At 47.9% G+C, this 27,505-nt stretch overlaps 3 protein-coding genes across 9 annotated transcripts in view; 2 read left to right on the plus strand and 1 right to left on the minus strand.

The window, feature by feature from the left end:
* The first annotated feature begins 225 nt into the window (after positions 1-225).
* On the plus strand, positions 226-24,070 carry LOC143653645 (synaptotagmin-15-like). Of its 3 annotated transcripts, XR_013161437.1 has the most exons (4): positions 229-532; positions 17,151-17,446; positions 18,721-18,890; positions 19,182-24,070. XR_013161437.1 is itself a non-coding variant. In XM_077124788.1 (3 exons), exons 1-3 carry the CDS (start codon positions 403-405, stop codon positions 18,766-18,768), a joined length of 474 nt encoding a protein of 157 aa, XP_076980903.1. In that variant the 5' UTR covers positions 229-402; the 3' UTR covers positions 18,769-24,070. The 3 variants fall into 3 exon arrangements, 2 of the variants coding, with proteins under 2 accessions (XP_076980902.1, XP_076980903.1); XM_077124788.1 differs by having other exon boundaries at positions 18,721-24,070; XM_077124787.1 differs by having other exon boundaries at positions 226-532; positions 17,151-24,070.
* LOC143654507 (disks large homolog 5-like) lies at positions 7,474-17,101 on the minus strand. Its single transcript, XM_077126477.1, has 6 exons — positions 16,981-17,101; positions 12,899-13,081; positions 12,470-12,597; positions 11,006-11,115; positions 10,232-10,341; positions 7,474-8,728 (listed from the first exon to the last, which is right to left on the minus strand). Exons 1-6 carry the CDS (start codon positions 17,099-17,101, stop codon positions 8,556-8,558), a joined length of 825 nt encoding a protein of 274 aa, XP_076982592.1. The 3' UTR covers positions 7,474-8,555.
* A 117-nt stretch (positions 24,071-24,187) lies between the features above and the next one.
* Positions 24,188-27,505, plus strand: part of LOC143653648 (glutamate dehydrogenase 1, mitochondrial-like) — a 72,156-nt gene continuing 68,838 nt past the window's right edge. For 2 of the 5 annotated variants that reach the window (XM_077124791.1, XM_077124789.1), the window contains exon 1: positions 24,188-24,509. The gene's annotated coding sequence lies outside the window, so the exon portion shown is untranslated. The remainder of the gene's footprint in view (positions 24,510-27,505) is intronic. The other 3 variants (XM_077124790.1, XR_013161440.1, XR_013161439.1) reach the window with 3 other exon arrangements.

The raw sequence follows: 27,505 nt of genomic DNA on the forward strand, positions 1-27,505 counted from the left end.
CCTCCCACCCAAGCACTCAGCCATGTAGGAGCCAAAGGGTTAAAACAAGACCTGCAGAATTTGTTGGGAGCAGCTGGTGTCCGTGGGTGGGCAAGAAACTGAGGAGATTGTTACTTGCTTTGTTTGGAACAGTCTGGGAGGAACAGAATGTTCTTTACCCCCAAATAGTTACTTGAAGTATGAAGAAAGTTAAGTACTTTGTTTCCTCAGGAGAAGCAGGCATGCCTTTTGTTACCCTGCAGTATATAAGCAGGGTCTGGTTCAGAATAAAGTTGTCTGTTGTCTGTTGTTTGCTAGAGTTAAGCTTCAGACCCCCTGATCCCATCCGTTTGCCTCTTTCTTTCTTTCAGTTTCTCTCTCTCTTTCTCATCATTCCTTAATATCCTTCAAGCTCCATTTCATATGAAGCAACATCTGGTGCCCAACATGGGGCTCGAAGAAGAAGACTCCAAAACAATATTAAGGAACCAAGGAAAGGTCTCCATTAGAGGGACGTGTGTCCAGCTGATAGAAGAGGACTCGAGTCATATTGGTAAGTAAGCATTTTCCTTGGAGCATCAGGGTAATGGGTAATCACAATGGATGGCTGGAGGAGTATGTTTGTGTGTTGAAAACATTGTTCGAAGCTATTGGCATCTCTGTTAAAACGTCTGAATTATTTACCTTATTTGATCTCATTCAAAAGCATTGTCATTGGTTTCACCCTGAGGGTTGTAATGTTTTAAATTTAAAATAGTGGCATTTAATTATGAAGGCTCTTCGGAGGGCCTATCAAAAAAGGGGAGACTGTCCCATTATCAGCATGGACATTGTGTCATCAAATAGCTGCAGCCTTAGATCCCTTACAGTCAGAAAGTGAAGATGGGGAAACAGAATTTTTCCCAAAAAAATATGACTGCAGATATAGATGAAAAGAGAACAAAACTTAGTGAGGAGGAGGGTGTAAGGACAGATGAGGAGGATGGTAAATCTATGCACTCTCAGTATTCTTACAGTGTAGCCCACACCGGCCCTTTTTCAAAGAAGGCAAGCTTCACTTGCTCTCAAGACTTCTCACTCTTATCAGACAAAAGCTATTAGTGTGCCTACTTTATATCAGCAAAATTCCATATTCCCTGCATGAATTTGTAATCCACCTTCTGCCCCTATGCCCAGTCCCTTAATTCCACAGCCTCCTCAGAATCCATTTTTTTTTTTACAGATACTGGTGATTCAGCTAAATATATGAATCGTGTAATAATACCAAAGCCTACACCCAAAACACCTATAATGAAATGTTTACTACAGGGATCTCAGCAAGGGGACTTGGAGACAATACAACTTTTATCAGCTTTTCTTGTAACAGTTAATCACTTGCCTCCTAATCAAAATAATCCTCAGGGCACTGTAGAAATTCATCATGAGCCCATTCCTTTTAAATTGTTAAAATATTTGAAACAAGCTTGTGCCCAGTACAGAGTGAATTCTCCATATACTACAGGCCTAGTCCAGAGCATGGCTCATGTTGACAGATTAATTCCTTGGGATTGGGAGATGCTAGCCAGAACTGTTTTAAGTGCAGCTGAAATTTTACAATTTAAAACATGGTGGACTGATGAAGCTAATCACTTGGCTAGGAGGAATGCTAATGGCCAACCCCCAGTGTTAATAACAGCAGAACAAATCATGGGCACTGGCCAATGGGCAGGTATTGAAGGACAGTTACAGTACGATGATAGAGCTATCAACCAAGTCAGAATGGCCTGCCTTGCAGCTTGGCAAAGAATTTCTACACCAGGACAGCCTACTTTAACTTTTGCTAAAGTAATTCAAGGAAATAATGAGCCATATGTCGAATTTGTGGCACGTCTAACAGACATGATTCAAAACACCGTGCAAGCATCTGAAGCCCGTGATTTAATTTAATGACATTAGCGTTTGATAATGCTAACAGGGAGTGTAAAAAGGCTATTCGACCCATTAAAACTACTGGTGGTTCCGTATAGGAGTATATAAGAGCCTGTCAGGACACTGGTTCTACTTCTCATCGGATGGCAGTGTTGGCAGCTGCCACGAAGTCTAATTTGAATCAAAAGAAAGGAAATTGTTTTAAATGTGGAAAATTTGGGCACTTTCAGAAAAACTGTGAATCTTTTCATGTTAATAATTCCATCCCAACTAAGAAACTGCCATCTAGATTGTGTCCTATTTGTCAGAGGGGCTTTCACTGGGCTAATGAATGTCATTGGAGAGCCCATAAAAATGGTGTGCTATTGAAAAGGTCGGGAAACTGCCTTGCCGGCTTAGCTCAGGGCCCCAGGACAAACAACGTGAGCCGAGCTCCATAGACGCAGTGTCCTGTCAGCCTCAGCAAAACCATGCATCCCAATCTTAGAGTTAAAGGCTGCAACTCGCGGTAGTGCTGCAATAGATCTACTGCAGCTGAGTATATTTTACTTCAACCTGAAATGGGTATTCAATTAATTAGCACTGGAGTTTCTGGCCCTCTGCCCAACCATACTATTGGCTTAATAATTGGAAGTAGTTTAACTAAGCAGGGTCTATTGATACAAATTGGTTTAATTGACAGTGACTATAAAGAGGAATTGAAAATTAGGGCTCAATCTTTACAGCCTTTTCAAATTAAAACTGGACAACGCATTGCTCAGTTACTACTCTTACCTTATCATGTTCCTCCTTCACTGCCTTTTAATCGTCAAGGAGGTTTTGGGTCAACTGGGAATGAAATTTACTGGCAGATATTTATTGGGGATGACCGCCCAGAAATTGCTATTACTATTAAAGATAAAATTTTCTTGAGATTGATTGATACTGGAGCTGATGTAACTATCATAGCTAAAAGATATTGGCCCCAGAATTGGATACTAAAAAATGTACCTACTGTTTTTACCAGCATACATACCATGACTGATATTTATCAAAGTACTGAAACATTTGAAGTAATTGGCCCGGAAGGACAAAAATCAACATTACAACCTTTCAAGGCAGATGTCGGTTTGAATCTCTGGGGCAGAGACTTGCTTTTGCAGTGGGGAGCATATTTACATATCCCTCACTTATCAGATAAGGCAAAACAACTATACTTAAAGATGCAGTTTCAAAACACTAGGCAAACAAGGGATTATCGAGGTTTAGGATATTCTAACGAGCAGACAAATTTATAGTGGGGGCCATTGAAATGAAGGGCATCATTACCCCAATAACATGGCTTATTACAACACAATATGGATGGATCAATGGCCCCTTCCTCAAGAAAAATTGAATGCCCTTCATAATCTTGTTCAAGGGCAATTACACTTGCAACATTTTGAACCTTCCCAAAGTCCATGGAATTCTCCAGTTTTTGTTATTAAAAAGAAACCTGGGGAATGGAGAATGCTGACTCAGGTAAGAGCAGGAAATACAGCCATGAGCCCTATGGGTGCCCTTCAGCCGGGGGTTCCTCAACCTTCTGTGATTCCTCAATCCTGGAAATTGGTTATTATTGATTTAAAAGATTGCTTTTTTACTATCCTTTTGCATCCAGCAGTTAAAGAAAAGTTTGCTTTTTTTGTTCTGGCTCTGAATAATCAGGCTCTGATGCAAAGATATCAATGGTGTGTCTCACCCCAAGGGATGATGAACAGTCCCACCATGTGTCAACTATTGGTGCATCAACCTTACAAGAAATAAGAAATAAATTTCCAGAGGCCCTTGTTATTCATTATATGGATGATATTTTAACTGCATGTGACAATGATGACTCTTTGGAAAAGGTTTTCGGTGCTATTATAAAAATTTTACCTCAATATGGGCTGCAAATAGCTCCAGAAAAGATTCAAAAGACTGAGCCCTACCTATACTTAGGAATGCAAATAGCTGCTAATAAAATAATTCCTCAAAAAAATACAATTAAGACGGGATAATTTACAAACTTTAAATGATTTTCAAAAACTGTTGAGATATTAACTGGATTAGACCCTCTTTAGGGATTCCTAATTATATGTTACAAAACTTGTTTGATATTTTACAAGGAGATTCTGATTTATTAAGCAAAAGGCAGTTAACAGCTGCAGCTGAACAACAGTTACAATCAATTGAACAACGCATCCAGAAAGGACAGCTTGTTTAAATAGATCTAGAAAATCTGTTGATTTTATTATTTTCTTTACTTTGCAATCTCCCACAGGCTATTTTGGCAGGATGGTGTTTTAGAATGAATTTTTTTTTACCAAACAATAGACAAAAATGTTTAAATACATATTAGCAAAAAATCATAATAGCCAAAAGTTGCCAAAGATATAATCAATTAAGAGGTCACGATCCTAATCGCATAGTGTGTGAGCTCACAAAGGAACAGGTTCAAAGTGAAAGGCTTAGGAGGCGAAAGGGTGAGAAAGAAGGAAAGCAGACCAGGAAATATGAAGTGGGTGAGTTTATTTCTGCGGTCCCAGGCTGGGCTCACCAAATCCAAGGTGAGAGGTGAGTGGTGAGTGCACATGCGGGCTTCGGCATGGGCAGCCTTTAAGGATGGAGGTCAGGTGACATCCAGAGGGGGCGGGTCATCAGTTCTGGAAGTCAGGTTGGGAGGCGACAAGGCCTCCGCAGCTCCAGTTGCAGTCCCCTTCCCCGTTCCCGACCTAACACCCATGTATAGCCAGAACTGAAGCGGAAGGACTGGCAGAGATTAAGAAGCCAGAGACTAAATCCTGAAGGTGCAAGCAGATGGGCGGGACGGGCTGAGGAAACCCATGGCCTAGAACAGCAGCGGAAGGGAGCAGGGTCCCCGCATCCAACCCGCTGGGTCCCCTTCCCAGGCCCCCGTGGGGGCCCACCGTCCCAGCGCCAGGCTGGGACCCCACATTCTGAGCCCATGCTTGCTCTGGGCCCCACCTGGCACCTTCCCCGGTTCCTCCCCATCCTTGGCTTCCTGTGGCCCAGGCCGTCCTCTGCCCTGCCGAGCCCCAAGGACAGCAGCTCTGTTTCCCAGCACAGATCTCAGGGCAGGTCAGCTGCCCTGCTCGGCCTCAGGCCTGTGTCATCACTGCAGCTCCTGGGCCTCAGGAAAACCTCAGAGAGATGAGGAGTGGCGCCGAGCCCACTGCCACCTGCCTCCCCCGGATCACAGAGCCATCGATGTGCGCTCGGGAAGGGGCCTTAGACAGCAGCTCGTCGTCACTGTCTTTGGAGGCAGAGACGCGGAGGCTGAGCACACCGTCTGCCCAAGGCCTCGGGGCTAGAGTGCAAAGCCAGCTTCTAGGCCCAACCTTCCTAGAATGACTTAGAACTAGAATGATGGTGTTTTCATGAGACACCAACTGGGGCAGAGGCCACCCGCCTGCAGCACACACACACCCCACCACCCCCAGGGACGGTGTCTGGGTGGGTTTGAGGAGAGCCTCACGTGGGCAGGGGTGAACCCCCTCCTCCCCACGGTGCCCAACAGGGGCTCCTGGGGGCTGCCCTGCAAGGCCTTAGTGGACCCAGATAAGTGTCCGGTGATTTCAGCACTGTAACTGGCCTTCCATTTTAAAAAGGCATGGTGCTTTTTTTCCCTTATAAATTATTCAAAGAAAACCAGGTTCACTGCAGAAAAGTCTGAAGAAGAAAATGAAATCACTTGTAAGGCTGGAAGTGCTGTAAATCAAGGTTTTGGCATCATAACTGCAATCCTTAAAAGAAAGTGCTCCTAAACAAGTTGCCACAGCCCCTGTCCTGCCCCGTATGCCGGGTAGGTGACTTAAAATCTGTGGAGCCAGCGCCCCCCTGAGAGCAGCTCTGGGTCTAGGCCACGGGCGGTGCAGGGCCAAGCGACCCAGGCAAATGCAGGCGGGGGTGGGAGTCTGCCCGGTGAGGACAGGACTGCCGACTCCAGCTCCATGGTGGAGGGAAGGCCAGGGAGGCAGCAGCACCAAATCTGTCCCCATGGCCCAGCCATCAGGCCAGCATGAGGCCTTTCTAGAACTGTTAGGCCTGGGGAATAAGGGAGGGCTCTATGGCTGGAGTCATGATGTGGCTTCAGAACGGGAGGTAGACCGTCACAACCGAGGCTTTTACGCCGCAGACATCTGTTCACTCATTGCTCAGTGGACATCTGACCACCCGCAGCTCAACCCCCTTGCATAATGATCCTTTGCTTAATGTGCTGCCCCTTTCATGTCATCACCTGACCCCTGCCCTTAAAAACTGGGGCAACTCACTCCATGTTGGGTTCGGTGAGCTCTGCCCGGGAGCACAGCCAATAAAGCACACTCACTTAAAATCATTTTGTCTATTTTCCTTTCTCTCAAATACCTCACTTCTTAAAACCATTCAAGAACATTCTGTCCTCATGCCCCTCCAAGCTCAAAGGGCAGAGGAGGCCACTGCTCTGCCTCAGGCCTCTGAGCATTTAGTGAGGACCGTTCTGGCCCCCCACATCCCCAGCTTTCCCACCACCAGGGAACATGGTTTTTCAGGCCCAACCGGGCTGGTCTGGAGAGACCTGCAGCGCTGGTTGTCCCCGCCCACCCTCATGATGCAGTCCCCCAAGCCAGGTGTGATCTGGGCTGGGTCCCCTGCAGGTGAGGGCCCTGGCTGCAAACAGCAAGGACTCTCACTGTCCTGCAGATCCCCAGAGCACTTAGCAGACTTTGCTTTTTGCCACCGAAGCCAAACCTGCAGGCTAGCCTGTGAGCACCTGAGGGCAGGCTCAGAGGCGGACCCAAATCAGTTGTCCAGTGGGGGGAGGGCAGAGGGGGGGGCGCTTGCATGTTCGCAGGTCAAAGGATGGCCAGACCATCACACCAGCTGGAGAAAACCTCACCCACGGGCCAGTTTTGGCAACATCCTGCAGTGGAAGAAAGCTGTGTCGAGTTTAGGAACAAAGGGAAGTTGAGGGAGCAGGAAGAGATGGAACCAAGTGCAAGTGCAACACAAGTTTTAGAAATTGACCTTTATTTGTCGTACTAAAGTCTGTTTAACTTTTGATACAAAGTAACATTTTAGTACAGAAAATCCCAGTCTGCCAGTACCTGTCTGCTTCCATGTACCACCCTCACTGCCCGCACAGCCTGTGGCTTAGGGAAACCAACCCCCCCAGGGCGCTGAAGGTGATACAGCACCGAGACCTACTCTACAGTTTTTCTTAACTGTTTGAACTAGAAAACTTGTACCTGTAAAACAAAGGGCAGCACTGAGGACTGAAACTTGTTTTTGAAGAACTGTGCAAGAAAATATATCTCTTTTTTTTTTTTAAGTGTCAGTAATGGCTAAACTACAATCTAGTGTCTAGAATTATAAAGAATAAAATCCAATCAAAGATTTCTTGCTTGGAAAATGAAATGTTAGGGCCAGTAGGAAAATAACAGGGCACACTCCCACGGCGCTCACGCGGAGCGCAGTACAGTACCTACAAAGGGGATGCACAGCTTAAGGGGGAAACTCATCGTTATCTGTGGCCAGAGACACCCGGTGCCAGAAGTGCAGACACACCCCAATCGGGGACATTCATGGAGCTCACGGAGCGCGGTCCATGCCGACGGGGACCACGACCAAGACTAAAGAGGCCCCAGGTTTTACTTTCAGATTTGTGACGGTGCCGACACTGCTCGCCGTGTTGCCCTCAAAGCCCTCGACTCAAAGGCTGAAGCCTGGACGTTTCATGGTAGGAAGAACGGGCGGGCTCGCCGCACTCTTAAAACAGAAAATGCCAAGACCTACCCTGCGGAAATTCCACCCATCGGGGCTGTCACAGACTACACACCCTAAGGAGAACCCGATGGCACACACGGGCCCTGGCTGAACAACCTGCCCAGAACCCAGCTATGTCATCGTGAGCCCACAAAGCGCTGAGGGTCCACATGCACGGCTTAAATAGTAAACACGGGTGAAGGAACAGAGAGGACGTGGAAGGCAGGAGAGGAAGCGAGAGAGGCAAGCTTGCAAGACTGCCAGGGTAGTCTCTCCCCCGGCCGGCAGCAGCGGGAGAACTGCTGTCACTGGCAATGGACTCCACGAAGGCACTGGATCTGCCAGCCCAGATGGCCTGAGCACCCGTGGTCGCGATGTCCTTGCCAGAGAGGTGCCGCCCAGCAGCAGGGAAGGCTGCCACAGCCCTGGTCCCACGAGAACCTCCCAGAGCAGAGCGGCCCCCGATGAGGTTTCAGAGCCGATTTGCCAAAAGCAGGAGGAGCAAGACCAAAACGACAGAGGGGTCGGACAGGTGGGGCGTGGCGTGGCGTGGGGTGGGGTGGGGGCTCGGCACCAACAACATGAAGCCATTCAAGTAAACAGAAACCATCAAATACTTAGAAAAAGGCTTGTAAACGTGTGATCTGGAAGGTTCTCTTTGCAGCATCTCCGATTGGCTGGTGAAAGAAAGGCTGGTGTTGAACCCCTCCATCAAGTCTTTTGTAGTGTTTTTTATGTTTTTGTTTTTTTGTGTCTTAAAGCACAGAGGTGAGAGGAGAGCGGTCTGCTGCCCAGGCCTGGATCCGTCTGGCTGGTGTCCTCCGTCCGTCCACAAAGCGGGTGCTGGTTTTTGTGGGATCCTTCCCCTTCATGCTTATGTACAGACCTCCTTCTGGTTTTAGTTGCTAAAAAGAGCAGAGCCACGTGCGTCCGTTGGCAGAGTTGGTGCAGTCACTTCCCAGGACGACTTTCCCCTGTAAGGAGCAGGCTGGGATCCACAGGACTTTGTTCTGTTCTCGATTGACCACTGCCAGGATTTGGGTGCAAATGCTCGAGAGGGCTCCTCCTTGGACAACCCCTGCAAAAGAGCCCCCACCCCAGACATAACACATTCAATTCAGACTAAGAGCCTGTGTTTTTGAGACCTTTTTTGTCTGCTTTGGGCTTTTTGGGCACCCCTGTCCCAAGCCCACCCCCCTCTTTTCCACCAAGCAAGAGGTAGGGAAGGTAGAGTGGAGAGTGGAAAGCAAATCAGTGCACTTGTCGTCTGTCCCTCTGATCAACAATTCAAGAAATAACTGGAAACATGGGCTCTGACTCACCCCATAATGTGGGCAGCCGGGACCCGACCACACAGAGGTACTGCCCACCCAGCACCAATTACACCCTGCACTTTGGAAAGCAGTAGGCGGGGGGGTGGGAGTGCACAGGGGGAGTGTCGTGTGGTCCAGTCGGCAGAGCAATTCTTAAGGGACTCCCGGTGAGTTTGAAGAGCCCGGTTTCTTGGGCCCAGGGAAGATTCCAGCCAGGCCAGTGAAATGCATCCCACACTGTCCCAGCTCTGCTCTGCAGGCCTGCAACCCCACGGGTCTGGTGGACACTAGATCGAGGCTACTCAAAAGCACACTCCCCAGGACAGCGCTGGTCGGTAACCTGTCCAGCTGCAATGGGCGCGTGCAGAAACCAACAGCGAGTGTTTAGAAACTGCCACAGAAATCTGACACAGAATTATCTTATGTCAGCTGACTCTAAAAAAAAAAAAACAAAAAAGCGAGGGCTTATGTTTCTTAAGTTTGGGGTATTTTAAAGTTTCATTTCTCTGATTTTATGAAGAGGCTGAAAACTGGAGGTAAAATGGCAGCAGGTAAATTGTAGCTGTGGTTTTCTTGTTTTCTTTGTTGTTTCAGAGCCCAGAGATGGGCTTTTTTATTCCCCAGAAAACCCCACAGCTGAAACTGGCCACAGACATGGCAGGTGGGGGGGCAGACGGCCACAGCCCCGCACTGTGCTACTGGGACCCCCAGGATGCGGGTGGGGGTGGGGTAGGGTACACACTTCTGACTGTCTGAGAAAAGACCAGATGGCGACCTGGTGCCTGACTCAGAACATTTTTCATTTTAATTTTTAAAATTTCCCTGGTGGTATGAGTAAAAAAATATGGATAAAAAATAATAGGGGGGATAAAGGGTAAAATAAATTCGGTAGACTGAAATACTAGTGGTCAACGAGAGGGAGGGCTAAGGGTTTATGGGATGCATGAGTATTTTTTCTTTTGTATTTCTTTGGAGTGATGCAAATGCTCTAAAAATGATCATGATGATGAATATACAACTACGTGATAATTGTGAGCCACTGATTGTACACCATGTATGGACTGTGTGTGTGATCTGTCAAAATATATATGTTTTTAAATGTGCCGGGTGGTGCCCAGTGAGTGAAATCAGGACGTCTCACTGGTAGTGAAAAGAGCTTACACGACCACACCTGATGAGTGCCTGGGGAGCGCCGCTACCACCACTCCCGAGAAAGATGCCCCCGGCGAAGCTCCCACTTCCTCCTCGCCATGCCTGGGTACACCTACCTGTGAAGTACCTGCCGTACTCCTGCTCAATCTTCTGAGCCATCTCAAACTGCTCTTTGGAATGCCTCTGGGTCACCTTGTCCCTCAGGTAGACAGGGTCTCGCTGCTCCCTGTCGGGATATCCAGGGACCAGGCTAAGCGTCTCGCCCCTCCCAGATCCTCCTCTTCCCTTGTCTGGGGAATTATTGTGACCCTGGTGGCAGGGCCAGGCTGCAGGGTCCCCATGCACCCCTCATGAGGCACAGTAGCAGCCTGCAGGCCCCCTCGGGGGCTCTGGGCAGAGGGCACAGTGGTGGGTGGCCCGGTGCATGCACACACCAGCTGGGCCCCAAATGCAGGTACCAGAAGCTTAGGGGTACAGAAAAGTAGAACAAAAAGGCGCCTTGGTGAGTGCGCAGTCAGCCCCACCAATGCGGAAACTGCACCTCCATGCAGAGGCTTGTCACACTCACAAGCCAGCCTGTGGCTGAGCTGGGTCTAGCCTGGGTCTCTTAGTTCTTTGTGTCCTTCTGAGCGCCAAGCTGAGCAGCAGAGGAAAGGGGGACAGACAGGTGGGAAGGAGCTGTGCAGACAAAGCTGGGCCTGCCGAAGGAACTGTGGCTGCCCCCAAGCAGGGCTGAGGGGATGGATGGAGGGAGAGGTAAAAGGGCCCGTGGGGGGCAGGGTCCCTTCCTACACGTGCCTCTTGCCTTGTTTCCCCCACCCCCGCAGCTCAGGCCACCAGCCCCCATCCCAGCAGGGTCCAGGCTGAGCCCTGGGAAGTCTGCTGCGTACTTGATGTGCTTTGCACTCTTGTAGTGGATGAAGATGACGATGGGGTAGATGTGTACGTTATGGAGCCGCTCGATGGCGTGGGGCGCGATGTCCAGGAGGCAATGCCGGTTCTATGGGAGGAAGGGTGGAGGGTGAGCACCAAGGGCAGGTGCAAGGGGGCTGCACCTCCGAGGGCAGGTGTGAGGTGGCTGGGCCTTTAAGGGTACCCCCTTCCAGCTCCTTGCAGGTCCTGCCCCTCACCTTCACTCAGTTTGACCTTACTGCAAAAACAAGCACGTAAAGTTCTGACCATGAACAAGGCAGGCAGAATCGATCTTTGATGGAGACCACACATGGTGCAGGGTGCGGGAACCTTACCCAGGATAATCTCTCCCCACCAGCTGCTGGCCGGGATGATGACCGAGGCTAGGACTGGACCTGGACTGAGTAGGGTCTGGACAGCCCAAGTCCAAGCTTCTTTTCCTGCCTTTGGCCAGGTATTGGGAACTTCTCACATCCCTACCCCAGCCCAGAGCATTATTTCTGCCAGAGTGAGCAATGAAGAGTTCCTGGAGGGAAGTTATGTCTTGGCACGGCTGTGACTGAAATATGTTCCTTGGGTCGCCTGAGCCTCCAGGCCGAGTGGGAGCAAAGGACCACAGCCTTCTAGCCTGGGCCACACCCGAAGCTCCACCGAGGGGTCCCAACCATTGGGGAGCCCAGGGCACCCCAAATGGAAGACTTCAATGGGACAATATGTGCTTAGAGCCGGACAAAGCCAACTCTCTCACTTAATAGGAGGAAATCAAAGGCCAGAGAGGTGGGCCAACCAGCCCAAGGTCACAGAAACCAAGGACACGTCTGAAGAAGGTCCCATGTCCTCTGCTCTGACCCTCCGGCCAGGTGTCTTTCCAACACACCTTGCCGAGCTGCCCACTCTTCTTTCATATTGCCTGGTAAATGGGCCTGAAAGTACTCAAAAGCATAAAGAGAGAGCAGTGGCTCTTTCCCCCTCCCCTAGAAGGACTGGGACAAAGATGTGTACCCTTTGCCCAGACAAGGCACGCAAACATAAAATCCTGTGCACAGGGCCGGCAGATGCTCACAGGGACCCTGGTTTAGAATTCCCTTCGAGAGGTTCTTCTCTAGAGTTCAAAGCTCTCATCCACCACCTCAGACAGGGAGAGGCACAAGTGTGCAGCTGACTCCTACAAACTTTCTCAGGGGGTAACGTCATGTCTATGAAAGCAGAAACACTCAGAGACAAGACCCGCCCCAGCGACAATGGCCAGTGAGCGTGGGGAGCAGGTGAACTCTGCCTGGCAGCATGTGGATGGCTCACGGAAGGTCTGGGGGAGGGGGGGAGGGATGGGGGTGTCTAGAGACCACACAGGGCAGGGACATAAAAGCCGAGGGGCCCCTCCAGGGCCCTCCACTCCTGACACTCAAACAGAAGCCGTCCCTGCGGCCTGATGCGAGACATACCTTTTCTGTGATCTCCTTTATAGAAGCCACCGTGGTCACGTCAAAATGTCCACTTCTTCGCTTGTAGTCGACAAACAGGCAGTCTTTGACGCCCCGCTCGATAGCCTGCTGCGACGCCTTCATCACCTCTGCACGGCAGGGACCCAGCAGTCAGGACAGCACACCCTGAACGCCCTCCCAGGCACTCAGCCCTGCTGAGCCCTCGCTACCTGCCCTGGCCCCAGAGGAGCTGCGAAGAGCACTCTCCAAAGTCCTCCAGGGATACACCCACTGCCCGCTCCCAGGAGCAAGGGCCTGGGGCTGCAGGCTGACCGGACCCGGTCTTCTGCTGCCCACCCTCTAGGGAAGGCTCTGGAACACCGTGCACTGTGGCCCGGGGCTGTCACAGGGATGGACATGGGCCCGGCAGGCACGGAGGGCACCCCTTACCAAGGGGACATCTGCAGAACTTGCCAGGCGCCTCGTTCACCAGCATCTCCTTCACCACGTCGAGCAGAGGCCCCAGCACCAGCACGGGCCTCAGAGCCGTGCTGTCCACCTTCTGGACCCGCTGATAGGCCAGGCTGCTCGCCGGCTCTGAAGGAGAAAAGGCACCGGCGTCACGAGCATTTGCTGGCTTAATACTGATACTAATTTCTTGTTGCTAGAACTCTTCTCAACTGGGAAGCCCTGGAGAAAATTCTCTGTGGCCTGGGATTCCCTCTTCCCATCCCTGCAACTTCTCACCCTTCTCCCTGACCCGCCCTGCATGGTCAATTTACTCTCAGAGCCCACAGATAAAGAGGCCCAGAAAAACCCTATGGAAATGGGAAACCAGTAACTCAGGGGAGGAGAACTTCCTCCACCCCCAGAGGGCCGAATGACAGCAGTCTTCCTCTCAAGGTCTCAGGCAACCCTTTCCTCTCCAGCACAGACAGGGTGGTTCTGCAAGTAGCTCAGAGAAGTCCCTGTCCACGTCACAGCAGCCAGTGGTGGTGCCAGGATGCAGGCCTGGCTGATGCCAAAACCCCCGGGCCTCCTTCCAGAGCCCCACTGCTGCGGTCACCTCCACAAGTGCATCTCTCAGTCCAGAAAGCAGAGTGCCCACAGCCTAGAGGTCAGGGGCATTCAGGATGCAGGGAGCAGGCCAGCACGGCTGCCTGGGGTTTCCTGCTTACCTGGGTCAGAGGCTGGAGCAGCTACGTGTCTCCCAAGACACTCAGTGTAAGAACAGAGCATGTCCCCTCCACGCTCAGAGCCTCAGCCACCTTATAATATAGAACTAGAACCCATAACTCAGAGCACTGCTAGGAGGGTTCAAAGGCAACACGTGGAGAGGTCAAGCACAGGGCCGGGTACGAGCAGGTATAAACACAACCAACCATGAGCTGCAGCTGCAAAATCCCCACCCCCTGCCCAGGGGGCTCCCATTTCCCCAGCTCATGCCCCACCCTGTGAGGACCAGCTCCCCCCACGAGCTGTACCCTGATGGCTGTGGAGCAATGATGGCCCTGGAGCATGCAGAGGTGATAAAGACTGTGGTGTCCAGGCAGGGACCCAGGACCGCCCCATGGGGTAGAGGGGCATGCTCTCAGCATCAGCCTCCTCCCTTCATCTGTGAGGTGGACCCTGCGTGGGGGCCCTGGGAGGAGCCCTGACTGTCGCAAAAGAAAGGCAGCCCAGCCTTGATCTTCCGTGTTCCCTTCACACTGCCCATCTTGGTGGCCTTGACTTGCTCCTCTCCTACACCTCCAATTCTCCCACATCCTCTTTCTCCAAGAGCTGAGAGTCCGACTGGAAAGACCCAGAGAAGTCACAGCAGGAACCAGGACTTGTCATTTCAGCCCTGAGCTCGTGTGTCCTTAAGCAAGTTGCTTGTGCTACCTGGACCCCAGTCTCCTCATCTGTTGAAAAAGACAATGGCCTCTCCTCCAGCTTGCCGCATGTGGCTGTCCTGAAAATGACAGGTGCGGTTTAAGGAGATTTATGAGTTTTACAATGTTGCATCCCTGAGAAGCATTGTCCCACTGGTAGGAAGCCATGTCCCCCAGGGTCTGACAAGGCAGGAAACAAATGGGACATTGGAATACAACATACTTGTAGCTTATATGGAAAGAGGGGCATACTTTAATATAGTAAATCAATAAGAAAAAGAAGAGTCCAATAAACATGGAAAATAGACATGAAAATGCAGATCAAATACAAAGAAATTCCAATGGTCACTAAATATATTAGATAATATAATGGCTAATGTTTACTTAGCATTTATTTTGAGCCAGGAACTGTGCTAGCCCTTGACATGTACAATGTCATTTAATCCTCAAAACAAGCTACTTAGTTGAGTATCATCATCATCCCTATTTTATAGATGAGGAAATGAGGTACAGAGAGGTTCGGCAACTTGCCCCATATCACACAGCTTGAGAGGATCCCAGAACAAGTGTTCTCACCCAGGGGAAACACAGCTTGTTCATAGTGAATGAACTGCAAATCAAAATAGCCATCAAGAAATTATTTTTTCAGTTATTTAACCAGCAAATATATTAAAATTTGACAACACTCAAACATTGGCAAGGTTGTGAGAAAGTAAGCATTTTCATATATTGCTGGTACAATCTTTTTGGAGAGCAATTTGCCAATATCCATAGAAATGCTACAGGTACCACCTGACCAAAAATTAATCCTACAGACATTCTCACACATGAACACGAAACTACATATCCAGAGATATTTATTTTTACCACATTTAATAACAGCAAATATGAAAAAATAGTTTAAAGCCTAGTATTAGGGAAATGGTTTAATAATAACCTGTGCAATACAATACACCCAGAACAAAGAAGGAGTTAGTATCAATATATGGCAATAGTATCTGTAAAGAAATAAATGGCCGTTAGCATCCATCACCTCCCTATTATTCTTAGGGGATGCATTAGAGAGCATACAGAAAAGCTTCCCCAACCTAAGAAAACCATAAGTAAGGAACTAACTGCTTCTAGCGCACCAATTACTTTTTGATGCAGGCACTATCTCTGCAGATGAGAATCCGGAAGCACTTTCCCTTGCTTTGCAAGGAATGTGGGGGCCACAGGCCACTTGAGTGGTAGGTCACATCAGGATGTTCTCCTAATAGGGATCCCCTTATTTCCTTTCTGCATAATGAAAAAGCCTTTGGATTCATTAGAATTGGATTTTTTTCCCTTTATCTTTAAATTCTTGGTCCCTTCCAGTCCTTCCCATGCTTGAATGGACTCGGAATTCTGCCAGCTACCTCCCCGACAAGGATTTGGGAAGCTTCCCTTGACCCTTCCCTTACTTATTAGATGACAGCTGTAAGATATCTGCTGCTCCCATGTCTGCTTCTCCCAGGTAGCACATTGAGATTCAGGCACAACCAAGTCTTACCCTAAAAAAAAAACCGTTCTGCAAAGTTTCTCGATGTACATTTATTACAATTTTTTATTGTTGCTTCCTATGAAACGTAGCTCGAAGGATATTAAGCAATGATGAGAAAGACAGAAAGAAACTGAAAGAAAGAAAGAGACAGACAGACGGGATCAGGGGTCTGAAGCTTAACTTTATCAAACAACAGACAACTTTATTCTCAACTAGCTCCTGCTTATTTACTGCAGGGTAACAAAAGGCATGCCTGCTTCTCCTGAGGAAACAAAGTACTTAACTTTCTTCATACTTAATGTAACCATTTGGGGGTAAGGAATATTCTGTTCTTCCCAGACTGTTCCAAACAAAGCAAGTAACAATCTCCTCAGTTTCTTGCCCACCCAGGGACCCCAGCTGCTCCCAACAAATTCTGCAGGTCTTGTTTTAACCCTTTGGCTCCTATAATTTATAGCTGTACTTAACAAACTTTCATTCAATTTGATGCTATTACACCATTGCTGTGTAAAGGAAACTCACTTCGTGGTGGGGGGGCACATACCAGTAAATAACCTTCACCCCATTTCTATTTCCCTTCAGCATTATGTGACCATCTACTCCTGCTGAACTAGTTCAAAGGCTGACATGCTTGGAAGTCTCTGATGTTTAAGTGCCACCAAGTGGCTAGGAATTCACATTTCTAATTATTAAATAAATAACGATAACTGCTGAATAGTATCTAAGTGATCTCATTTGTATAAAAAATTCTTAGAGGTCTGAAATTGTAATTAAGGAGGAAATTTCTTGGAGGATTCACAGAAACTACTAGCAATGAAATTAGAATGGGGGTGAGCGAGCAAAACCTTCACTTTATACTTTACAGTATTTGAAATTCTTATCATGAACAGGTACAGTGTTTAAAAACAAAAACACAAAGCCAAGGTCTGTGTTGTTTGAAATCCTTATCATAAATATGTATTACTTTCCTTTTCTTAAAAGGCAAACAAAAAGTTAAGACCTCAAGTCCCCCAGACTGGAGTTTTCATTCCAGCTCCTTCATTTTCTGACTGTAAAATTAGGGTCGGGAGCCTGTTTCAGGGCCACAGGGTGCAGCAGGTGTCAGCTCTGTTAGGAGTCCTGGGAAGAAGCAGTACCGGGAGGCTTCCTGGAGGAGGCCACATGAGAGGGGGGTGATGTGGGCAGGAGAGGCCAGAGAACAGGCCAAGAGAGGCTCAGCCGACAGGGGTGGTCAAAGAGCGCGGTGCCCGGCCCCATGCCTGCAGTCATCCGAGCTGCCAAACCTCCCAGCCTCTCTCTGTTGCAGGAAATGCATGTGCTGGGGGGACCATCAACCCTGAGCTGTACAGGCACCCGGAGGAAAAGAGTGAGACCGAGTTCCCTGAGGGCTGCCTAGGGCAGCTGTGGTTCTCGGTGGAATACCAGCAGGAGGCCGAGCCGCTGCTGGTGGAGCTGATCAAGGGTCGCCGGCTACCAGCCCCCTCGGAGACCTGCAGCCCCCTGGTGAAGCTGCACCTGCCGCCTGATGAGCGCCGCTTCCTCCAGTCTAAGACCAAACGCAAAACCTCCAGCCCGCAGTTTGATGAGCACTTCACCTTCCAGGTAGCGCCACGAAGGGACAGGATGGGTCTGGGGCACTCTGGCCCCCGGAAGGAAGGAGCAAACCTGGTATAGGAGGGTCCTGCAGTTCCTGTACCTCGGGGGTGCCTGCCCTGCTCTGCTCTACCCAGCCTGCCAGGCTGGACCTACAGATGCGGGCAGGGGAAAGGCCTTGGAGTAGGGGGGTGTTCCCCAGAGGTGAGACACTGAAGGCCAAGGTCTGGCCCCCAGTGCTGGGGGAAGTGCTCTGAAGCCCAGGCATCATCTGGGGTTTCTACCTGGTTATCCAAGGAAGGTGGAAGGTAGGATCTTTCGGGCTTGGGAGCAGCCTGGGTCCCTTGGAACAGAAACTCCCCCATGCTGTCTGAGAGCCCCCCAGGAGTGCCCTTTGGCCCCATGGCAGGGCCCAACCTGGGCCTGGGAGTGCCAGCAGGTGACAGGGGCCCCAGGGGAAGCAGGCTCTCCAGACCTGCCGAGAAGCCTTGAGCAAACATTTTCAAGAGCGGGGCAGCAGGCTGGCGGTGAGGAAAAGGAGAGGCTTCCAGGGAAGGGGGGTACATTCCTCCACAGCTAAGATCTGGGAAGAGGGGTGCCTGAGCCAGCCTGTTGAGGCCCAAGACTGGGAAAATCCACAGTTGTATCTGCTCTTCCTTCCCCCTCTTCCATCTAGAATCCAAGGCACATGGGCTTGCTTTGCTGCTCTATTTTCTTTGTGCATTTGTATTTTCTTGTCTTGACTCATCACTTCCCCACACCCTACCCCTGCCTCAACTTGACCTTGGCCCCTCAGTACCTTAAGGAGGAAGAGGAAGAAAAAAAACAGTATTAAGCCAGCAAATGCTATAGGTCGGAAACTATCTTGGGGTTTTATAACCCAGAGAGTAAGAACTCTCATTCCCGTTTTCCATGCAAGAGGCTGAGTCTCGGGGGCGAGTAGACTTGTCTTGCCCAGCTCAGATAGCAGAGGCAGGCAGGGTGCTCAGACGGCAGCCAGCCGGGCGCTTCTTGCATTTTCATCTGCTGGCAAATCACTGGGGGGATCCAGTTCACAGGTGGAACCCTGGGTCTGGGGTGGATCCATGGGAGGGGCTCTGCCACAAGGCTTGGACAGACATGTCCGCTCCCCTGGGGCATTTCCCACTTCCCCACCTGGATCTTGGGGGGGGCTGCGGGTCCCCAGTGGATGCATGGAGCACACCTGTGTCCACAAGAACCTGTCACACCATCCCTACTTGCACCTCGTGCCTGCCCTGCACCCGGGTCCTCGTCTCCCCCAGGTGTCCAGCAAGAGCATCACCCAGAGGGTGCTGAAGTTCTCTGTGTAACACGTGGACAGACAGAAGAAGCACCGTCTCCTGGGCCAGGTGCTGTTCCCCCTGAAAAGCGAGACCCTGGCGGGAGATGGTAGGCGTGTCATCTGGAGAGACTGGAGGCCGAGAGCCTGGAGGTAAAGGGCAAGGGCGTTAGATAGGGGCCACCCAGGTGTCAGCACCACCTGGGCCTGCAACAGGTGTGGCGAGGACCCCCCCTGAAGTCAGCTGTCAGCCCACCGCCCACCCCCTACAGGCAAGGCAGCCCCGGGGGCAGGGAGGGACCACCCAGGGTTGGTCAGATTACCCGGAGCAACCTGGAAATAACCACATTTAGATTCCCATCCAGGTCAGGCAGCTGTGAAAGGTGATACCCCAAATGGCCCAGCTATGGGACATATTTACTCACCATTCCCCCCCCAATCCAGGAAGGACCCACGTGGCTGTCATTGGATTTTGGAATCCCACACACCTGGGTTTGTGTCCATGGCTCTCCCAACCTCAGTTTCCCCACCTAAGAAATGGCGTGTAAGGCTTCAGTGAGAGGAGGTGGGGCAGAGGGGGAGGCAGGCACTGTGGGTTTGGGGGCTGCTCCAGTCTGGGTGACTCTAGGGAGCAGAGCGGTCAGCCCCCACCCCAGGAACCAAGGGCATTCTCATCCCGGCCTCTTCCAACCTCCCACGGAGTTCGGTGACCTGCAGTTCAGCCTCAGCTACAACTACCTGAGCCGCCTGACGGTGGTCGTGCTGCGTGCCAGGGGTCTCAGGCTCCAGGAGGACAGAAGCATTGCCAGTGAGTCACCCCCACTTCTTAAGGCAAGACCCCCACCCTGCCTGAGGGCTTGGGGCCAGGGACTGGAGTCTGACCTTCACCCTTGGACATCCAGTTTCTACTTACTTGCCTACCCAAGTGACAGTGCACTCACTACCTTTCAAGACATGGGTAGGGTGTTTCTAGCCCCTCCTCTGCAGACAGTTCTGGTGGGAGAATCCAATCCTTGAACCCAAGGCCACATTCCCTTGGCCTCCACCCCTAAGACCATGTCCTGCCCCTCCCTTTCCCCCCTGGCAGTATCCTGGCTCCTTGAACCTGTCCTGACAAGCACTCACATCTGCCCATCTCCAGGCTAAGTGGTCCTGGATCTGCACCTCCCTGTGTGGGTGGGAGGTTGGTGACCCACCTGTTTACTGACGCACACCAGGTCAGCTCCATTCCTTCTCCACCCTCCCAGGCACAGGCTTTGCAAGAGAGGAGGCCCTGGCTTACCCCACACAGCCCCTCTGTTATATGAGTTCCCCGAGGAGGGGTTTTCTGGCCACCTTTTGGGCTGAGCATCGGGATAGGGAAGACATTGTATTTTAGAACCACACATACTCTTTGAGACCAATGGAAGAAAGGTTTATTTGATCTGGAACTGAAATTTTCTGTAGTGCATAATTTAATTCAACCCATCTGTTTAGCTCATTTGAACAAGTGAAACACAGGGAGCACAGAATGAGAAAGAGGTCCTTTAATCCTGTATAGATTATTGAAAAGCCTGGAAACATCCTAGAGTATATTAACCAGATAATCAAAAAATATTGGCAAATTCCCTGAGGGTGGGGAGAAAGACTGGAACTATTAGACCTGATACTGTGTCAAACTTTAGGGATACCCAAATCAATAGGCTATGCCCTTGATCATGAAGCTTACACTTGTGAAGCTTAGGTAGGTAGCATAGAAGCTTAGACTACCTATAGGCATGCCTAGGAGTTACTTCTGGAGGACCTCTGTTGCTGCTCAGATATGGCCTCAATCTCTGTAAGCCCAACTCTGCAAGTAAAATCATTTCCCTCCCCACTACGTGTGACCAGACATCCAGGGGTGAAAGTCTCCCTGGCGACGTGGGAGAGGACTCCCAGGGATGAATCCAGACTTGGCACTGTGGGATCAACAATTGCATCCTGACCAAATGAGGGAAAAGAAGTGTAATTGATAAAGTATGAGTGGCAGAGAGAGTTAAAATAAAGTCGAGAGGCTACTCTGGAGGTTGCTCTTCAGGTAAACCTTGCTACCTATCATAACCTGCCAACCCCCAACCGGGACCATTCCAGCCAATCCTAAAGAACATCCAGGGCAATTTATAAGATTCCACGGGGTTCCAGGCACTAGAGTAACTTGCCAGAAACCTAAAACCTCCAGATGGGTCCCTGGTCCAGATAAGTCCTGAAACCTAGCCCAGCCTCTCCAGAACATCAGATAGTTATATCTCCCTATCCTGTATTAGTGACAGACCCTTCCAATATAAAAAATTTAGAATTGCCATAGCCCAAACAAACCCAAAGAGAAGTATGGAAAGATCAAAGGTGATGGTAGAATTATATATAGAAGATAGGGCTTCACAAATGAATATGAATGCTGAATCATTAGGTTGATATCTCTTTTAGTCTCCAGTGTTTTAGAGCAGCTAGAAGTAAAAACCTAAAATTGTGAAAGTGTAACCCATGTCAAAGTCTGAAATATGTTCTATGAGTAATTGTGGTGCTGTGCTTGGAAATTTATAGCGTTTTTGTATGTATGTTATTGTTCACAAGGAAAGAAGGGGGAAAAAAAAGACAAGTGTGATGATGAAAAAGTATTTAAGCCCTATAACCTCCTATATTCTGGAGCAGCTAGAAGGAAAAATCTGAGAGGATCATATGGTAGCTCATGACAAACTCTGGAATCTATCTTGTAACACTCTTTGAAGAGTGCTTTGAAAACTATTGCTTTTTTATTTCTTTGCTTTGTATGTATGTTATACTATACAATAAAAAAGTTTTAAAAAGTTATCTCTTCCAATTCATAAAGATGATATCTATTTTAAAATTTATTTAGGTCATCTTTAATTTATTTCAGCAGTGTTTTATAGTTTTCAGTATACAATTCTTTTGTGCTCTTAGTTAAATTTATTCCTAGATACTTTGTTCTTTTAGATGCTATTGTAAATGGAATTGTTTACTTAATTTCCCCTTTGGATTGTAATTGCTAATGTGCAGAAACACAATTGAGTTCTTTTTATGCATTGATATTGTACTGTACTACTTTGCTGGATTTGTTTATTAGTTCTAGTAGTTTTCTTGTGGATTTCTTTGGATCATGTTGCCTGTGATTAGAAGTAGTTTTGTTTCCTCCTTTCCAATTTGGATGTATTTTATTTCGTTTCCTTGCCCAGTTGCCCTGGCGAGAACTTCTGGTACAATATTGAAAATAGCAGTAGTGAAAGCAGGCATCCTTGTCTCATTACTGATCTTTGGGGAAATCTTTAAGTTTTTCACTGTTTCCTTCTGTAAACTGTGGGCTTTTCATAAATGGACTTCATCATGTTGAGAACATCCTCTTCTACTACTACTTTTATGATTTTTTTTATCAGAAAACGGTGCTAGATTTGTCTAATTCTTTTTCTGCATTTATTCAGATTATGTGTTTTTTTCCTTCATTCTATATACATAATGCATTATATTAATTTTTGCATATCATCCTTGCATTCTTGGGATGAATCCCAACTCTTCGTGTCATATAATATTTTTTTAGCGTGCCATTGGGTTTGCTTTGCTATTATTTCGTTAGGAATTCTCTTACTCATAAGAGAACTTGGTCTGTAATTTTCTCTTCTTTTGATAACTTTACCAGGGTTTCGTATCATAGTGATGCTGGCCTCATAGAATGAATTAGGAAATGTTCCCTTCTCTGGAATTCTTTGGTAGAGTGTAAAAATGATTGGTATTAATTCTTTAAATGTTTTGTGGAATTTACAAGTGAACTCATGTAATCCTAGGCTTTTCTTTGATGCATAATTTTTATTATTGATTCATTCTTTATAGTTTTGTTTGTAGATGTTTTCTGTCTTTCCTTGAGTCAGTTTGCATAATTAATGTATTTCTTGCAGCTCTTTGATTTCTTGTAGATGATGTAGTTTGTTGGCATGCAATTGTACATAACTTTCTCTTATTATCCTTTTTATTGTTTTAAGGTCAGTGGTGGTTTCCTCATTTTCCTTTCTGGTTTTAGTTATTTGCTTCTTTTCTCTGTATCGATCTAACTAAAGGTTTGTCAGTTTCATTGAATTTTTAAGAGAACCAACTTTTTTATTCTCTCTATTGTTTTTCTGTTCTCTCATTTATCTGTGCCCTAATCTTAATTATTTTCTTTCAACTACTAATTTTGGGTTTACTTTGTTCTTTTTGTGGTTCCTCAAGAAGTAAAATTGGGTAATTAATTTAATACCTTCCGTCTTTTTGTTACCATAGACATTCATAGCTATAAATTTCCCCCTGAGCACTTCCTTCACTGTGTACCATACATTCTCATATGTTGTATCATTGTGTTCATTTGTCTCTAAGCATTTTCTAATTCCCCTTCTTTAACCTCTTGGTTGTTTAAGATGTACTGTTCAATTTACACAAATTTATAAATTTTCCCATTTTTCTTCTGTGATTGATTTCTACCTTCATTCCGTTTTGGTCAGAAAAGTTACTTTTTAATGCTTTCGATATTTTCAAATGTATTGGATTTCTGTTGTGCCCTAACATACGGTATAGCCTAAGGAATGATCCTGTACACTTGAAAAGAATATGTATTCTGATACTGTTGGGTGAAGTGTTACATATGTGTTGGTTAGAGCTAGTTGGCATATAATGTTATTCGGGTCCTCTAGTTCCTTATTGATCATCTGTTGAGATGTTCTATTCAGTATTGAATATAGTATTGAAATCTCCAGCTGTTACTGCAGAACTGTCTATATCTGTCTTCCTTTCAATTCTGCAGGGTTTGCTTCTGTACATGTTCTAGTGTTCTGCTGTTACGTGCAAATAGGGTATAATTATTAAATTATCTTATTGAATTGATTCTTTTATCAATACATTATATCCTTCTTTGTCTCTTGTAACAGTTTTTGTCTATTTTGTCTGATATTGACATAGCCAGCCCAGCTCTCTTTTTGTTATTTGCATGAAATATTTTTTCCATCCTTTCATTTTCAACCTATTTGAATCTATGTTTCTGAGATGGGTCTCTCGTAAATATCGTATTCTTAGATCATGTTTCTTTATCCATTCTGGCAATATGCACATTAGTCCATTTACATTCAAGGAAATTACTGATAAGGCAAGATTTACTTTTTTTCTATTCTTTCTAACTGTATTTGTAAGCCTTACGCATTTTTTTGTGTCTGCTTTCCTCCAGTACTTTCTTCCCTTTTGTTTAGATGACATTGTATTATTGGCCACTTTGAATCACTTACGCTTTCTTCCTGAGTAGATTTTTTTAAGCCCAGGGCGGAGGAACTGCCCGCTGGCGGGGGCCCAAGCCACGCTCCGCCACGTGCCCGGCACAGACCCCCCCCCCCGCCCCTCCCGCGCCCCGTCACGCCCCTCAGCCGCTTGGCACGCGGGCCCCTGACCCCCTCCAACTCCGCCCGCCGGCGACCTCCGCCTACTCTCCTTCCTCCCCGCATAGCCCCGCCCCCTTCTGCCGGCCACGCCTCCGCAATCCGGGCCTTGGGGCCGCGTCCACCCCGCGGGCGGCTGCGGAGGCGCGGGAGGCGGAGTCTGCGCGGTGATGTAGACGGGCGTGTGCCGTGGCTGCCGGCGTTCTTGGTACTCAGCGGAGCCGCAGAAGCCGGACGACGCGAACCGGGGTCCGGATTCGCGAGCAGCGCTGGATAACGGCCGTGGCGGCGTCTGGACGGCGACGGTGCCCGCCGGCTGACCTCCTCCCCTTCGTTCTCTCCGCTGCCGGTGAGTGCCGCGCGCGCCGCAGGGTCCGGGCGGCGGGGCGGCCGCGCCGTGTTTATGTTATTGTGCCGCCGCCGCCTTCGCCTCAGCCGCGACCCCCTCCCGGGAGTGGGGGCGGGAACGCGCGGGGTAGGGGTGGGCCGGCGCGGGAACAATAGCCGCCCGGCAAGCGGGGGCCGCGCGCGGGTTGGGGGTGGGCCGGCGCGGGAACAATGGCCGCCCGGGAAGCGGGGGCCGCGCACGGGGTGGGGGTGGGCAGCGCGCGGGGCTGTGGGCCACCTGGAGCCGGTCCCGGTGGGTCCAGCTGAACTGCGCCGTCCTGTTTCTTTTTTGTTTCACTTCATTGCCTGAACCCTTTATCTTATGAAATGTTTTCCAGATCAACACTTTGACTTAGGGGTGCCCTTAGTACAGTGTGTCTTGCCCACACTGTACTGGTAATTGCTGCCATCTTCCAAGAAGCACATTTGTTATTTGTGTGTCACTGATGAATTCGAAGTTGAAGTGAAACCTGTATCTTCTTTAATCCTGGAAATAGTTCTGGGCCTTGAGGTGCGTTCGTTTATGCCAGGGCTCCACTCCTTAGAGCATCTCTCTTGCCTCCATTCACAAAAAAAATTCTTCATTGGTCAGTGTCAGGCAGAAAATGCCTGTGTTGGGAGAGGTAATTTAATTAACTTAGTTCGAAGTGTTTCACAGCTGAGCTCTGCCTAGATGGGTGTGGCCGGGTAGTAACATTTCACGTAAGAGTTCCTGGATCTCATCCGTTGGAAACATGTTTTCCATTTTACATGCACAGTTTCTGACTCTTACGTTTCCAGGGCATTTGTAATAAAATAGACTTTTTGTTTATACCTTTTTGTCAAAGGAGGTCCAATTTTAATTAGCGTCTATGTCCAGGATATTAAGATTGCAGTCTGGATGCTTTTGCCTTCTGGCCTATGAATATGAGTTTAGTCACGCCTAAATGCATTGCATTGTAAGAGCTGGGAAAGGAGAAGTAATTTTTTTCCCCATGCGAGAAAGCAAAGATAATTAAAATAATTTAGTAACTACTTGCGGGGGCTGTAAAGGAAAAATGAGAAACTGCTTTTTATATGTAGGAGAAATCTTAACTCTTCATTGGTGTGCTATTTTATCACCCCCTATTGCTTTACCTTGAGAAGAGACAGGGCGTTCTTGAGCTGTTCAGACCCCCATTTGTTCCAGGGTTTTTGTTGTTCTGTTTTTGTAAGTTCATTTGCGACTGTCTGTAACACTTAGTAAAGTCGTGATCACAGCTCAGATTTAGGCATGGACTGTGTACCAGTACCTGTGCCAGATGCGTGCCATGACCGGCTTGGGACACCGGCACTTCCCGGAGCCGTGCATCTGGGCTCGCTTAGTTAGGAGGTGCTGGAGGCTGCTCCAGATCCCTGGCAGAGCTGTCCTCTTCACTAACCGTGATGCTACTATGTTGCAATGTGTTTTTTTGTTTTGTTTTGTTTTTAATTTATTTTATTTATTAAACATATCAACATACAAGCACAAACATTCTTACCATATGATCATTCCATTCTACATATATAGTCAGTAATTCACAATATCATCACGTAGTTGTATATCCATCATCATGATATTTCTTAGAATATCTGCATCAATTCAGAAAAAGAAAAAGAAAACAGAAAAAAATTCAGACATACCATACCCCTTATCCCTCCCTTTCATAGATCACTAGCATTTCAATCTGCTAAATTTAATATTTGTTCCCCCTATTCTTTATTTATTTTTAATCCATATGTTTTACTCATCTGTCCAAAAGGTAGATAAAAGAAGCATCAGACACAAGGTTTTCACAATCACGCAGTCACATTGTGAAAGCTGTATCATTATACAATCATCTTCAAGAAACATGGCTACTGGAACACAGTTCTACATTTCGGGCAGTTCCCTCCAGCCTCTCTGTTACACCTTAACTATAAAGGTGATATCTATTTAATGTATAAGAATAACCTCCAGGATAACCTCTCAACTCTGTTTGGAATATCTCAGCCATTGACACTTTATTTTGTCTCATTTCTCTCTTCTCTTTTGGTCAAGAAGGTTTTCTCAATCCCTTGGTGCTGAGTCCCAGCTCATTCTAGGATTTCTGGCCCATGTTGCCAGGAAGGTCCACACCCCTGGGAGTCATGTCCCATGTAGAGAGGGAGAAGGCAGTGAGTTTGCTTGTCGTGTTGGCTGAGAGAGAGAGGTCACATCTGAGCAATAAAAAAGGTTCTCTTGGGGATGACTCTTAGGCCTAATTTTTAATAGACTTAGCCTGTCCTTTGTGGGATTAAGTTTCATATGAACAAACCCCAAGATTGGGGACTCAGCCTATTGCTTTGGTTGTCCCCACTGCTTGTGAGAATATCAAGAATTCTCCACTTGGGAAAGTTGATTTTCCCCCTTTCTCACCATCCCCCCAAGGGGACTTTGCAAATACTTTTTTATTCACTGTTCAAATCACTCTAGACAAAGCTAGTAAATCTCATGCTCTACTCAAGGTTCCACGTACTTATGTTCAATTAAGCAGTCCACATAAGTTATATTAGGAAATACATTGCAGTGTTTTTATTAATTTTAAAAGCAAGTCTTGGTGTTTAAAATGGAATTGTTCCTTTTAAAGAAACAAATGTTTGGTCTTAATATTACTTAAAATTTTACTTTGACTCCCCCCAACCCTGCACCAAGTACTATTTATTGGACCTTGTACTTTTTCTCTTTAATCCAGCCCTTTTCAGGCCTTTCATGATGTGTATGGCATACTTATGGTAAATTGCATATATTCTGAGTTTTTTTTTGGGGGGGGGTGCTTTGTGTTTTGTTTTTTTTTTGCATGGGCAGGCACCGGAAATCAAACCCGGGTCTCCAGCATGGTGGGCAAGAACTCTGCCTGCTGAGCCACCGTTGCCTGCATATTTTGAGATTTTTAGTGATCATTGGTTTTCAGAGTCAGAAATTGTTCACATAACCATTCT

Source organism: Tamandua tetradactyla, chromosome 13 (genome assembly GCF_023851605.1).
Source record: "Tamandua tetradactyla isolate mTamTet1 chromosome 13, mTamTet1.pri, whole genome shotgun sequence".
Lineage (NCBI taxonomy): Eukaryota > Metazoa > Chordata > Mammalia > Pilosa > Myrmecophagidae > Tamandua > Tamandua tetradactyla.